This window comes from Anopheles aquasalis, chromosome 2 (genome assembly GCF_943734665.1).
Source record: "Anopheles aquasalis chromosome 2, idAnoAquaMG_Q_19, whole genome shotgun sequence".
NCBI lineage: Eukaryota > Metazoa > Arthropoda > Insecta > Diptera > Culicidae > Anopheles > Anopheles aquasalis.
This window is the reverse complement of record NC_064877.1, coordinates 37,868,884-37,882,500: the sequence shown is the minus strand read 5'-3', so window position 1 is coordinate 37,882,500 and position 13,617 is coordinate 37,868,884. Positions and strand designations below refer to the sequence as shown.

At 49.6% G+C, this 13,617-nt stretch overlaps 1 protein-coding gene across 4 annotated transcripts in view; it reads right to left on the bottom strand.

Annotated features, from left to right (window-relative positions):
- Positions 1–12,571, bottom strand: part of LOC126571315 (interferon regulatory factor 2-binding protein-like B) — a 20,834-nt gene extending 8,263 nt beyond the window's left edge. For 2 of the 4 annotated variants that reach the window (XM_050229722.1, XM_050229724.1), the window contains exons 1-3: positions 12,466–12,571; positions 10,409–11,375; positions 675–728 (exon numbers count right to left, since the gene is read on the bottom strand). In XM_050229722.1, the coding sequence (XP_050085679.1) occupies positions 675–728; positions 10,409–11,150 (796 nt within the window). In that variant the 5' untranslated portion in view covers positions 11,151–11,375; positions 12,466–12,571. The remainder of the gene's footprint in view (positions 1–674; positions 729–10,408; positions 11,376–12,465) is intronic. The other 2 variants (XM_050229723.1, XM_050229725.1) reach the window with 1 other exon arrangement.
- Positions 12,572–13,617: the final 1,046 nt, after the last annotated feature.

Genomic DNA, 13,617 nt, shown 5'->3' with positions numbered 1-13,617 from the left:
GTGATCACCACCATAGGCACCCCTACCGGCGATCTGTGCGCGTTTTCGTTGGTTCGATTTGAGCATCGGAACATTTTATTCTGATTCTAGGTACTGACTAGGGACGCAATCATCAAGGCAGATTAATGTCGCAATGGAGATAGATTCGCCACATAGTAACTGATTGATCAATCTTGGATTTGTTTAAAATCGGAAATCGCACACCATGTTCCAGCTATGCGATTGGATTATCGTACAATATGAGCCCGCATTTGCAAGGTTTGTTTTTAATATAACCCAGTCCGTTGTTTCGGCGCATCTGAAACAACATTTGATTCCGTAAACTTAAGGAAACGTGTCTGCAGATACTCTTCTCTTTTAGATAGAGTCCATTATAATTTGCTCAAGGCGAGGCCTACTTCAATCAAGAGGTTCTTGGAGTTGTTTAACCACACCACAAGGGTTCTTCGAGCAATTCCTTTAAGAAAAATCGTTCTCCAACTTTCAGAACATCATTATCCACTTCTTTCTCTTCTGTGTGTATCTCCCCTCAATGGTGCGTTAGCTAGTACAGCCATTGATAAACTACAAAACCAAATGATGGTCAAGCCATACGCCAAATCGTGCTGTGCTACATCCGCTCACGCAGAAAGTTGGCCAAAGTGCCAACAACTGAAGTTGGTGAATATATTTACCTCGTGACATGACTGGGGCGTTCACAAATATCCCCGCATTCTGTTGTTTCGGGTCTGCAGAAGAGATAATATATAGAAAAAGAGAGAAAGAGAGAGAAAGAGGGAGAGAAAAAAGATGGAAATTGATATCAGCATACTTTTTTGCGGGTGGTTGTTTCGGAGAAAGCACAAATCATCTCATTCTCCCAGCCACAAACCACCGTCGGGCACGCGGCTCTCGATCGATCCTTTGCCGATTTGCGGCCTACGGTACATGGTCGCAACATCCTAACGCTACGCTAATAGTGCATTAATCCGGATCAACTTGGAGGGGAAAGATTTGATAGCAATTAATGGACAACACCAAGTCGTTTGTTAGTAGTAACTAAACTACGTCCTCTAATCCGTGCATCGTCAAGTTGAGCCCTCCCAGAGGTCCCAACCATTTTCCTACCCCAAACGCATACCGCAACGTCCCAGAGAGCTGCAGATCCGGCTTCTTCCGTCGTGAGTAAAAATAAGGAAACAAATCCACGCTTCGTGCAGCACACCAAACACACCGTTAGGAAGGGGCCGATGCCATAAAACATAACATTCGGCCGGGAGAGGTAGAAGGGTGAACTAGGTTCGCGTGGTACCACCGAACACTTCCATATCCTTAACCTTTCCGCGTGTTCCAGTTCCGCCGACCGACGGACACCGCCAGCCAGGGCGACCGATTTGCGTGGAACCGGCACCGTCGGTCGGTGGAAGTCGGTCGAGAGCGTTTACCTCGGGCCTCCTTCTCCTCCCAAGAGACCGGATACGTTGCCCAGCTCAACAAGCAGCAAGGTCATAGCGATAACTTAAGGCAGCTGTGCTGAGTGGGGTAGCACAGCACCTGAAAAAGGATAACATTGTCCCCGTTTTTTTTTCTTGTTTCCATTTCTTGTTTCCCCTTGTCGTTTTATTTCACCGTAGCAAAGACGAAATCCAACACACAAGAAGCGCGCAGAAGCGACACGGTACGGGCACGGCCCTTCAAGTTCGCCAAGGAGTGCCATACGGAGGGTAGGGATTTGATATTGAATGAATGAGTCCCGTTTAAGTCCGGAAACACAAAAACCGTGTGGTGGTATTTGAATAGGTCCCTTACGGTCCCTTACATTCCAAACTAATCCTCGGTTCCCTCGGAACACACTAAATTGTGTGCATAAGGTTACATCAACAATTGCTAATAGTGCGATATCATTTCATTTTGTAATTTGATGTTGGGACGCGTTTCATTGTTTTGCTCAAGAAAAGTAGTCATCCAAGGAGCAGTTGCTTAGGCGTCGCCATTCGCACGACATAAAAAGCAGGCGTCATTTCGTTTACAATTGGGCAGAGTTGGAAGGTTAAACTTCTTTTTTTCGTCTTTTTTATCAATTATTATTTCTTCTATTAAGAGGGTATTAAAACTAAAAAATATTAAACGACGAATATTGCTAGCTAATAAAATGACCGTCTACGCCGGAGACTTAATTTTACAGTAGACTATTGGGTCGTATTTTACAAAACTCGTTGCTCGTTTCCGCTATTGACATTCACATCATTAAACGACAATATGACTGATGTTCGGCCATAAAGCTCCGCAGAGATTTGTCTGATCAATATTCAAAGTTTTCGGAATTCAGTGAATCAAGCGACTGTTTCTAACGGTGGAGCAAAACAATAAATGCAAATTAATAGCCAAAGTTGTTGTTGTGATTCGCAACCAAAAGGAAATAAAGGATCGCATTTTCGAAGAGTTATGTTACTATCTAGTAGTGGCATCTACAACACTATTGCTAATGGGTAAGATACTAGTATGCCAAGAAGCGGAAACGGAACCATTCGACAGGAATGGAGGCGCATGATTTCTGACCAATGGAGGCGCACGAGGACTGAAACACGATCTAAAAACGAACTTCTCTCCCAGAGCCAGAGCTGGTGAGCACATTCCATGGAAATCGGAAAACAAACGTTCCAAACCCAAACGTTGTTTGGCTTCGAGTGATGACCTCGACTCGGGCAAAAGTAAACCTAATCGCCTCCGGTGGATTAATCACCAGGAAATAGAACTTTCTGTGTACCGCGCGCCATGTTACGCTCGTGGCCTTACTTCCTCTTCACCCAGCTGGAGAACCGGTCGGTCGTCGTCGTCGTCGTCGTCGTCGTCGTCGGTGCACTACTACACTTTGTGCTGCTGCGTGTTTTCAAACTTGTTTACATAACCGTAGAAAATAGACGAAAACACGGCGGATGGAGGGAGGAAAGGAACGGGGAAGCGCGCAATGTTCTAGAGCGCGTCAAAAGAAGGGCAGCGGCACGAATCGCGCTGCGTGCGCGAACAAGCGAAGAGCAATAGTGAAGGTAAAATTGGTTTCTTCTCCGGTGCGTGAGCAGCAGGCGAAGAAAATGAAATCTGATATCAAAACGGAGGCCGCGATATGAAACAGAGAAGAAGGGCGGCTGCTCTCTTTTTCTAAGCACATGGATGGAAATGATGATGAAAACGGAAAACGGAAGAAGAACCCAGTCAGTGAAAAGCGAAACGGCAAAAGAGAGAACGAGAGGGAGAAAGTCGAAGAAACGTCCAAAGAACCGTGCCCGCACACGGCACAAGTAGGCTACGTGTTCTGAAGATGATGTTGAGGCTGATGATGATGATGGTGAGGATGATTGGGTTGTATATGTAGCTCGCTCGTCTTCGCCGATTTTCGGAATGTGCTTCCCCCTTCTCCCTGTCTCTCTCTCTCTCGTATTCCCTCCTCCCATCGCACGGCACGGAACAGAACCGGCTTTCATACCGGTATTATGGAAGGTTTTTTTTCCATTACTTTTTTCCCCATTCTCTTAGCAAGCAAGCAAAAGCAGCGCCGTCTCCTCAACGGTGAAGGTGGTGGCCAGACAACCAGAGGGGAACAAGAAAAACACGGGAAGATGCAGAACACGCAGCAATCAGATGAAGGAATCGGGTCCTACAAGAATATAGCAGATGGAATACATAACACAGAGAGAGAGAGAGAGACAGGCACACCACCACCCATACACACCAGCATATAATGTACAGTTAGTTAATGCTCCACACGACCGCCGCCGCCGCCGCTTGCCTTTAGCTCGTTCGGCTCGGTCTGGTCTCGTCCTGCTTGCCACACCTTACACAGCATCCCGTCGTCACGAGACAGAGCGAGAACGAGAGGTGGAACATAAGAAAGGCCACCGCCACTAACAACAACAACAGGGACAGCACCGCCCGGTAGGAGTTTGTGCGCGTGAGCAAGCGCGGGAGCAACGCCATCCACGGGCGGCGCGCATCGTGCAAAAGTAGGTTATTCGTGTGGGCCAGTCGAGGGGGAAAGGGGGGGGGGGGGGTGAGGAAAACGGGATTCGAGGGTTGAGACTGTGTTGTGGTGGGTTGCGCGTGCCGCCTCGTCAGCACGTCTCCGTCTCGCTGACGTTGAATCATCTTTCCGTTTTCGTCGGAGCGCATATTTATGACACGGTACCGGACCGGGGCCTGGCATGGCCTGGCCATCCGCCATTGCACTCGCGTGGCCTGGTGAAGCAGCCGAGGACCCGCGGTGCGATTGAAGGAAGAAAAAAAAGAAAGATGAATAATCCTGTTTCCGCCAGCAGGCCATGATTAAGTAAGAGAAAGGGAATGTTGTCACGTCATAAACGGTGGCCCCCACCCGCGCACCAACCCCACCCCACCGGCAGAAACCAATCGGAGCGACGTAATCAACCTTCAATGTTACCGCGACTCACGTCTAGGCAAAGGAGAGGGGAGGGGGATGGGGTGTAGAAGGTGCGTCAGGCACGAGGCGTGATTACGTTGGGTCGAGTTGCGAGCTCAATTCCGAAGTGACGAGTCCCTCCTCCATTTACGCACGGCATCTTCTTTTCCATATGTTTGAAACATATGTTCTTGGCATTTTTGTTTTGTTTCGTACGGGACGTCACGGGACAGGTGTAACGCGCTAGACACTGCGCTCCATTCATCATCACTGACTGGTCTCGATTCGACACCGAGACATATCTTTAACTGAGCATCACACTAAAAAGAGAAAGAAACCTTTACACACAGTGACTACAAAAAATAGTTTTAGATTAGTCTTTTTTGCAGTAACGACCATTTTTAATGAACGGGATTGATGGCTTTTTGAACACAAAATCATCGTAGGCGCTCTTTAACATCGCCTACTGCCGTGCGTCTAATGGTGATGGCTGTGAACGGTTCTGTTCTGGTCATCACACAGTAGCCATGCTTGACATGATATAAACAAATTCTGCGGTTCTCGGTACAAATAGAACACGCACAACACTCAGGCATTTGTATAGATTGATCGATTTTCCATGAGCAGAGGCAAACAACATACCCTTTATTACAACGCTGCTTCCAGTACCATCATCAATGATGAAACGATACGCGCGCTACTCATCGAAACCGTTCCATGTTCTCTACCCATCCGCAGGGGCTTTGGTGCTTATTGGTGAGGTGGGCAGGCGGAGGGGGCCAGAGAAATGACTGTGTGGGGGCGGTTTGCTTTCGATTCGTCATCGATTCCCGTTTTCATGAATCTTGCCCCTGACCCATCGGTCAGTCAATACGCTCGCGGTCGACTCGAGTTCAAACTTTTCCCCCCTTCTTCGTCTCTCTTTCCCCTTTTCCTCTACATCACACTTTGATGGAGAGTGAAAAATCGATCGCAGGCAAAGCATCCATCCACTCACTGGTTTACGCGCCCATTAACTAGCAATCGCTTTTCCGGATGGGGGCCGTGGAGGGATAAGGGCAAAAATAGATTATTATTGAACGGTTTCACCTGGTTAGGGTTTGGAGAAATAATAATTTAAATCCTCTTACGTGTGTGCAGTAGCATGGAGTTAACAAAAAATCAAAAATTTAATGTTGAAAACACATTTCTGGATATTGTACTAAATATGCTAACTGATGGTGTACTAAAATTGGTAGGTTGATGAATAGAATTCTGACAAAGTAAACAAAAGTACATCCAAGCAACGGACGAGATTATTTCGAGCGAGAAAAGGCGTAACCGTAAACCTAACTAGAAGTAAACATTAAACAACTTTTTAAAAGCGAAACGTGACTGACCAGGAGGGGGTTGTGGTCATCGTACTCTATCTAGCGGCGGCAAATCGAAGAATGAAAACCCCAAGAAGCACCGCCCGGAAGAGTGCCCGTGTGTGTTGGTGGGTTGGCCCAAGCTACGGGGATATAGCATGTAGATCGTTCTACCGCGGGGTGCGGAGTGGAATGTTCTTTCATGCCAAACCTACCCCTACCACCGGGCTACCCCCGCGTACAAAAACCCTCAAACCATCGACCCAACAGCACAGTTGGTGAACAAAGTGCTGCACATTGCTACGATCGCGCGCGCGCGCGCACTCGTGCACACTCACCAACACAGGTGCGGGCCGTCGAGTTGTCTATTGCGTCGTGGCTGGATAAACCCCCCCCCCCTTGTCTGCCATGGGGGCAGCGGCAGCCGGTTGCTGTTGCTGGTGCTGCTGTTGCTATTCGCTTCGCGTTCTGCTAGTGTTGTGCCAGACTGTGCGCTCTAAAGACGCGAGAAAGAGTAGTATTGGTAGTATTCTCGCTCGGGACTGTCGCGAGCCGCAAAAACACGTCAAGCGACTAACGCGCCCCAAACCGTGGCAAGTGAACAAAGGGGAAGGTGGAGGTGGTAACACCGGTGCGACGACGTAGACGACGACGACGATGAGTGGGGTGATGATGTAATCCATAAACTTGAACCACAGTTTCGATGGCCTTTGGTCGCAAACACAGACGCACGCCAACAACTTGCTCGTCAGCAAGCAGTCGCGGGCAGTTGTCGGCGACAACACATGCGCGCTCTGCTCCCCTTTACAGCGTTAGTAGTAGGCCTTAGGTTTGCTTGATTCAGCTTACCTCAACCTTTCCCCGATGTTCAGAGATTACATCGGAAGGATAAGACTTTCCTTTTGTTTCTTGCCATCTTTTGAGCGCTCATATCACAATTTTCACATCGAAATCAACTTGTCTGAACAATTGTTGTGCTTTGTCCGACATATTTTTAACAAGAATCTCGCATGCAAAATCTGACAGCTGCCGGGAATCATGGCATGCTTGCTGCAAACGTTGGCAAACCTTTCTTTTCGCTATAAATTAGAGCGCATATCTGGTGGACAATAATTTGTCATGTTTTTATTGTTGGGAAAGCCCAAAACTGACTCTACGCTGTGATCGATTTTTTGTTGGTTGAGAAAGAGAGAACCAGTAATTTGATGGACAGGAGATTTTCGCTTGCCACCGGAGTCCACCACCTTCGGTAATTGCAATACGCAGGAACACGATCAGAGCCTTCGGTGACGGAGCAGCAGCAGCAGCAGCAGCAGCAGCAGCAGCAGCAGGCTGTACTCCAAAAAACCAGATCCCAGCACCCCAGAGTCCATTGCGAGCGCGCGTGCTACAGAAAACACGCCAAACTGGTTTGAATTAGGCCAAACCGACTCGTGCCACCGATGTGTATAAGCGCTGGTGGTGAGATGGGATTCGCACGTATTGCGTGGAGGTTTCGTAGATTTTAACATCATTTCCTCAACGAACTTTACGGGGACGACAACACAATCGTACAGCGGAGAACCTGAGTATATCTTTATACATTCCGTTGTACAATAATGTCACAGTCAAACAGTCAAATTTATACAAAAACTGCCTCACGGGATCGTTGAATTATCCATTGAATCCGAAGCTACTACTACTACTACTACGGTTGCTCTGGATGGTGCTGTTTCCTGGCGCTAAGAATGGACAGCATTCCAACAATAGCAACAACACACATACGTGGAAACAAAGCACAACACACAGCATAAAAATGTCTTATCGTCGGCGATGGAGCACTTTAAAAATAACCATAAAAGCCAATGGATGAAGCCGAGGTGTCCGTTGGCTGCTGCATTCGTCGCGTTCACGCGTCGTGCCTCCGTCCAGCGCAAAAGCATAGTAGGCAGCAGCGGGCCAGCGAGTGAGTCAATCCGAAAAGGTACCGCTACTAGAGTGGTGGAGAGATGGAGCATCATCGACATCATCGTGCTGCGGCGCAAACGTGGCAACAGTGCACAGCAGCAGCCAAACCCAGACGACCAGATGCAACGGTGCGAGGCTCTGTGGCGCTGCTGCTGGCCAGCTGGTAGGGGGGGGGGGGGGGGGGGGGTGAGAACATGACGCTTGTGTGTCAAAGCCAAACCATTAGTCAGACGCCATCGACCGAGCGACCAAGCAACCGACACAAACACGCAAACAACCATACCGCGGATTGCTCCAGGTGATTGCAAGTAGGCTTGGTGGTGGATAGGAGGTGGATAGGAGGTGGTGTGTCGTTTGGGGGAAAGAGTCAGACGTGCTGCCGAGGATGAGATGTTGCTGCTGCTGCTGCTGCTGCTGGGAGATACAACACCAAAACAGTTTGAACGACGAGAAGAGGAGAGTGATGGGGACGAGAAGGGCAACCACCCGGTTTCTCTATGGGTTCTGGGGTTCTGGTTACCACTACATGCGCACATAGATACACAACAAACCGGCATATGATAAACACGGTAAACGGACCCAGAGACCAACACGCACGCATGCACACACCCGCCCGCGACCGACTGACTTACACACAGTGTCCCCTGTCCCACCCATCTGCGCCCCCGTTCTGGGTGCAACATCCACTGAGCTGCCGGGCCAGGGACCAGGTACAATCAACTTCGTTTACCACCGTGCACCGGGCAGGGGGACTGGAGTGCATATCGATTTTCCTGTTTAGCCAAGCCATTCACTGATTCCATGTTACAGCCCCAAAGCTATGCAAATGCCGTCGACTATACCGCCGGTGCAATCGTTGATGAATCGTTTCCATTTGGATGGAGTAAAGGAGAAGGGGAGATATCTTACAAAAACCATTGAATAACCCAGAACAGAGTAACCATCGATTGTCAATGCCGTGTGACATCATTTTGTGCATAGTTTGCTGTGCTCCTATCCTAGTAACCATTAATTCTTACGAAGCATTAAATCATACTAATCATACGAACAGGACACTTCGTCGACGAAGAGCACGATAAAAAGGAGAACTTTCTTCCCAAACCAATCGCTAGGCCTAGATTTGGTTTCTTCTTGCTATTGTACGTCATCATTATTTCTCCTTTCCATAACTATCCGCTCTACCTCTTTCTCTCTTTCATATTATCCGTTCTGTTTCTATTTCATTTGGTGCGAAACATAGATTTAAAAGGACAAGCCGATATTTCGAAAACAAAGAAACAATATCTGCCATGCAACGGTCAGCAACATAAACTGAATGAAACAGTGAGGCAGTAAAGGAGCGATAGAGAGAAAGAGAGCAAGAGAAAGAGATAGGAAACATCTACGAGGGTATCCGTCAAGCAGGCCCTCCTCTGTCTTGGGCTGGATGTGCCGTTATTAACTGTCGTCCTTCGGCTGTGAGAGCGAAGGAAAGACAAGGCCGGCCGCTTCCGTCAGCTGATACCTGCGATTGACGCGCCAACAACGGGACCAGCTGCTGCTGCTGCTGCGGCTGTTGCTGTCGTTGTCGCTGCGTTGTTTGCCGGAATGGTGCCGGGCGTTGGGAGTTCAAATGTATCATCTGCTCATCGATACAATGGGCCAGGCAGCACTTTCTTTCCCACCAATCCATATGATCATGGGGCGGCCTTGAACTTGCGGCATATGTAGCCAGGATAGAGCGTCAAATTTGCGTCACACCCGCCACAAACGCCACCACGAAGGTAGGAGAATTTCGAGGGCAGCAAACGACAGCCGCATCACAGCAAGCCATCTTCCCTTTCCAAATTCGCAGTAACGGTGGATAGGGTGTGTGATTAGCAACCGCTTCCTTATATTTCACCTACTTTTTACCCAACGCACGGTACTCGAACGGAACACAAAAGGATCAAATTTTCTCAGCAACCATTTGCAATGTGCGGCGTGTCTGCCAACGGTAAGGAATTACTTCACAGGACGCCAAGAAGGACGCCTTTGCACGTACAGCGGCCACAAACGGATTTGCATGTTTTAAAGCGTTTGTTTTGGGCTTTTTATCGTTCTACAGTCGCCTCTGCCCGGGGTAAACGTTTCCAGGTAGACCCCATCATTAAAACACCATCGAACAGGACAAGCTGAAAGGGGAATGGCGCTGGACAGGCGAAGAAGAAAAAAAACCCGGAGTTCCCGGTAAGATTCCAAAAGGACACACCCTACCAGTTTAGCTGTAAATTTACCGTCATTCGCACACCGCGCTACCCTTATCCTCATAAAAAAGGATCTCTGCTTTACTGTTTGCCAAAAGTACAACAAAACGATACGCAAAAAACGAACCATCGACCGACGGGAACAAGGGACGCCGAACCGAACCACCGAGGGGCCACCACCGAGGGATTCCTTTACGGGATATGTGGGAAATTACGGGATTCGCACACGGATTTTGTTAGCCCAGCACCAAAAAACTCCTTAATAATACACGCACACAGTCAAATACACACTCACACACAGGTACATTTTCACTTCAACCTCAAAAACTACGCTCATAGCCTACTCTACCGACGGAGGAGATTTGGTCAGGGGCACGCAATGGAAGTGTCAAAGAAGAAGGAATGCGATGCTGCATGCTTTCGAGTATTTTGTGACCATCGTCGCACTTCCGCTGTGCTGTGTGGTGGTATGTGGATTAGCAGCCCGGACTTACCCATCGATTTGAATGCGGCCGTATCGAAGGAAGCGGTCCGAACGGGATGTTTTTCCTTGTAGCTGGGTTGCCGTTCCGGGACGAACGGTACGGCGGGTAGCGATTCGCCCCGTGTCAGTGGTGGCCGCTGCTGTTGCTGTTGCTGCTGTGCAAGGGCCACCGGATCGTCGGGTCCTCCTCGTTTGGCGCTTCCCGTCGGTCCGTCCATCTGATGATCGTCATCATCTGGCGGAGGCCGCTTTAGGTTGACGGATAGGGCCGGCGGAACGACTTGCTGTCGGCCACCGCTACCACCGCCACCCCCAACGGCATGTGGCGGCATATGATGCTGTGGCGGAAGATGTTGCATGCGCGGCCCCGGACCACCGCCACCACCCCGCACACTGCCGACGATATCGTGTGGTTCGTGTTTGGGAGTGAAATCGACCAGTGTGGGTCCGTTCGGTCCGGCCCGGACCGAGTAGTGATGTGGGCCCGCTACCGTCGGTACGGAGCGATGTGACAGTTCGCCGTTTTCGTGGCCACCACCGCGTTTGCCGCCACCGCCACTCGGCCCACCGGTGGCTGCCGAGTGGATGCGCTTCATCTGTCGGGCCGTCTCCAGTACCAGCTCAATCCGGTCCGCACCTTCATAGTTAACGCAACCGCGGCAGACATGCTCGGAAAAATCGTTTATCATTGCCCACGGCATGCGTGGCAGGTCGCACAGGTAGCAGTGCTGTCGCTTCGCCTGGACCGACATTTTGCCACCAATGTCGGTACTGTTCCGGTTTGTCCTGTAACTGCTGCTGCTGCTGCTGATGCTGCTGCTTCTGCTGATGCTGCCTTTGCTGCTGCTAATCCTTTGTTTTAATGTTCACTTCTTATCACACTGGAAAACACACACACGTACGTACGGAACACATACACTCACGCAACCGCACCGTAGGCGGCGGGAAGATGGGATACAACGTTGCTGACAACGCCCCTGGAAATTGGCAATCGGAATTGATGATTAGAATCAACGACAGTCACTCACAAGTACACAAATAATTTCAACAACAACACGATGATCATACATAAGTGGGTCTTCGGTAAATGATGCTTGAAAAAAGTAAACCAATAATCGAATATAGCGCCTGCCGCTGCTTCTGTGGGTCACACTCCCTCTGTTGATAAACCGTTTTCTTGGTGCGCGATCCGTCGCCTTCAATGCGCTCTTGCCACCATTTCCTTCTATCACGGATTTCCCGTCGGGATTTCACGCTAATGACACCAGCAAACGCACACTCTCACGTGGCGCCCACGACACGGCCTGCGGCCTGGTAGGACAAACCTTCCTCCCAGTGGGAGCTGATAAGGCCGGGTGAGTGGGCCGCGCGTTATCTTTCACTTATCGCTTCACTTCTCGAACCAGCGCACCACACACCGAAATGTAGAATATTGTGTTTCGTTGTGAGCTAGCCGAGAGCGAGAGAACTGCGCGTAGTCAACGCAACCATCATTTCATAGGCCGACGGGAAAACGGTTCGTTTCGTGGCCTACCAGCAGCACCGCAGTAGGTGTGCAATTTTTTTTTCGTGATTTGGTGACAGATCTATCCGGAGGGAAATGTCAAATCCCTGAGTCAAGTGCACAGCATTTTCACTTCACAAAATCTCAATCATTTCACTCGTTTTGAACCGTTTTTTTTCCTGGTTTCACGAGATGTTCTTCTCCTTCATGTAGGACGTCGTCTCCGCCGGTAAAACGGGGTTTTTTCCAACACGCACGATGGCCGCGGTCAGCCGTTTGTCGTCAAGCCGTTCCCCGAACAGGAAACACGCACACTATTTCACCGCCAATTTCAGGCCGCGATGTCAAATGGCCCACGCAAAAAGATGGCCGTTTTTCGCGCAAACGGAATCACCGCCGTCGTCCTCCTCCTCCTCGACGTCTCCGTTGAATGATGATGTGGGTTTCTGCGTCGCCTCTCTGCAATCCCCGGGGCTTGCTGCTCGTACCCATGCAAAGCCTACTGACTCGTATATTTTGTCTTTCACTAATCGTGCACCAACTACGTGTACTCTATTAATTACCTATTAATAAAATTGACAATGCAAACGCGCGCGACCGAAAAATTAAAACCAATTTTCAAAACGGACCAGCGGACACGCGGACACCGAGCACCGACCGACGCCAAAGTTGTTGTGAGTTGAGAGAGAGACAGCGAATACCGAGAAACCATCATCGCCAGAATGGCCGCCGTGCTGTCATGGCACGCACACGAACGCGCACCCGTGTACCGACGAGTCACTTGAGCGTGTAGTAGTGCACACGAAGTGGTGCGATAATCGAAAAGCGTATCGCGTTCTCTGTCGAGCGTACACTCGCGCGATCTCTCGCACTCGCTTTCTCTCACGCGCTCGTGACTCAGCCGCCGCAGCCGCAGCCGCGCACGCACAAAACGCCGTCGACCGTTTTTTTTATTCCCTCTCTGACCGCTCGGGCTCTGCTGACGAAACAATCGGTTGATAGGAGGTGAAATGAAAGCGAAAGAACAAGCAACAAAACATAGAAATATGCTCGGAAGTGGGTATCGGAACGGGTTGGCGGTTGGAAGAAGGAAGCAGGGGTGGCGTGGTGAAAACAAAAAAGCAAACATTCGCGCTACCCACACAGATGCGCAGTTTGTCCGGAACGGGGCCGCTTCCCGCGGCTCCGCACATCCCTTCCCCCACCGGCTTCCCCTACAAATGATTTATTATTCATTCAAGCCGCGGCGACTTGCGAGAGTATGCGCGCCATCATCGTGGATCGCATGATAAATGATGCGTTTTTTTTATTACTATTATTTTCACTTCCGAGACGTAATCCGAAACCAGCGCAACCGAGCGTGACGTGCTGCGGGAAAAAGCGCGAACAAGTGCCCATCTAAGCAGACACAGCAGTGATACAAAGTCATATTCATACTCAATGGGCGCCCATGTTCCTACAAAAAATTCATGTGCTTATGCTTTATTCAATTTAACTGATTTCCATTGACCATACTGGCTGTCACCATTGATAACGTTGGTTAATGGGTATGACGTATGCCACCTTCCGATCGATTAGATGACGAAGTGTCTTCGATCATCTCCACATCTGGTCAACCATCACCGGCCTTTCCAGCGGGTAATTATATAAAAACGCATCTTTGCATAATCTGCAGATACAAGGCAAGGCCCTTTGCTTTGTACTCTTCCAAATCG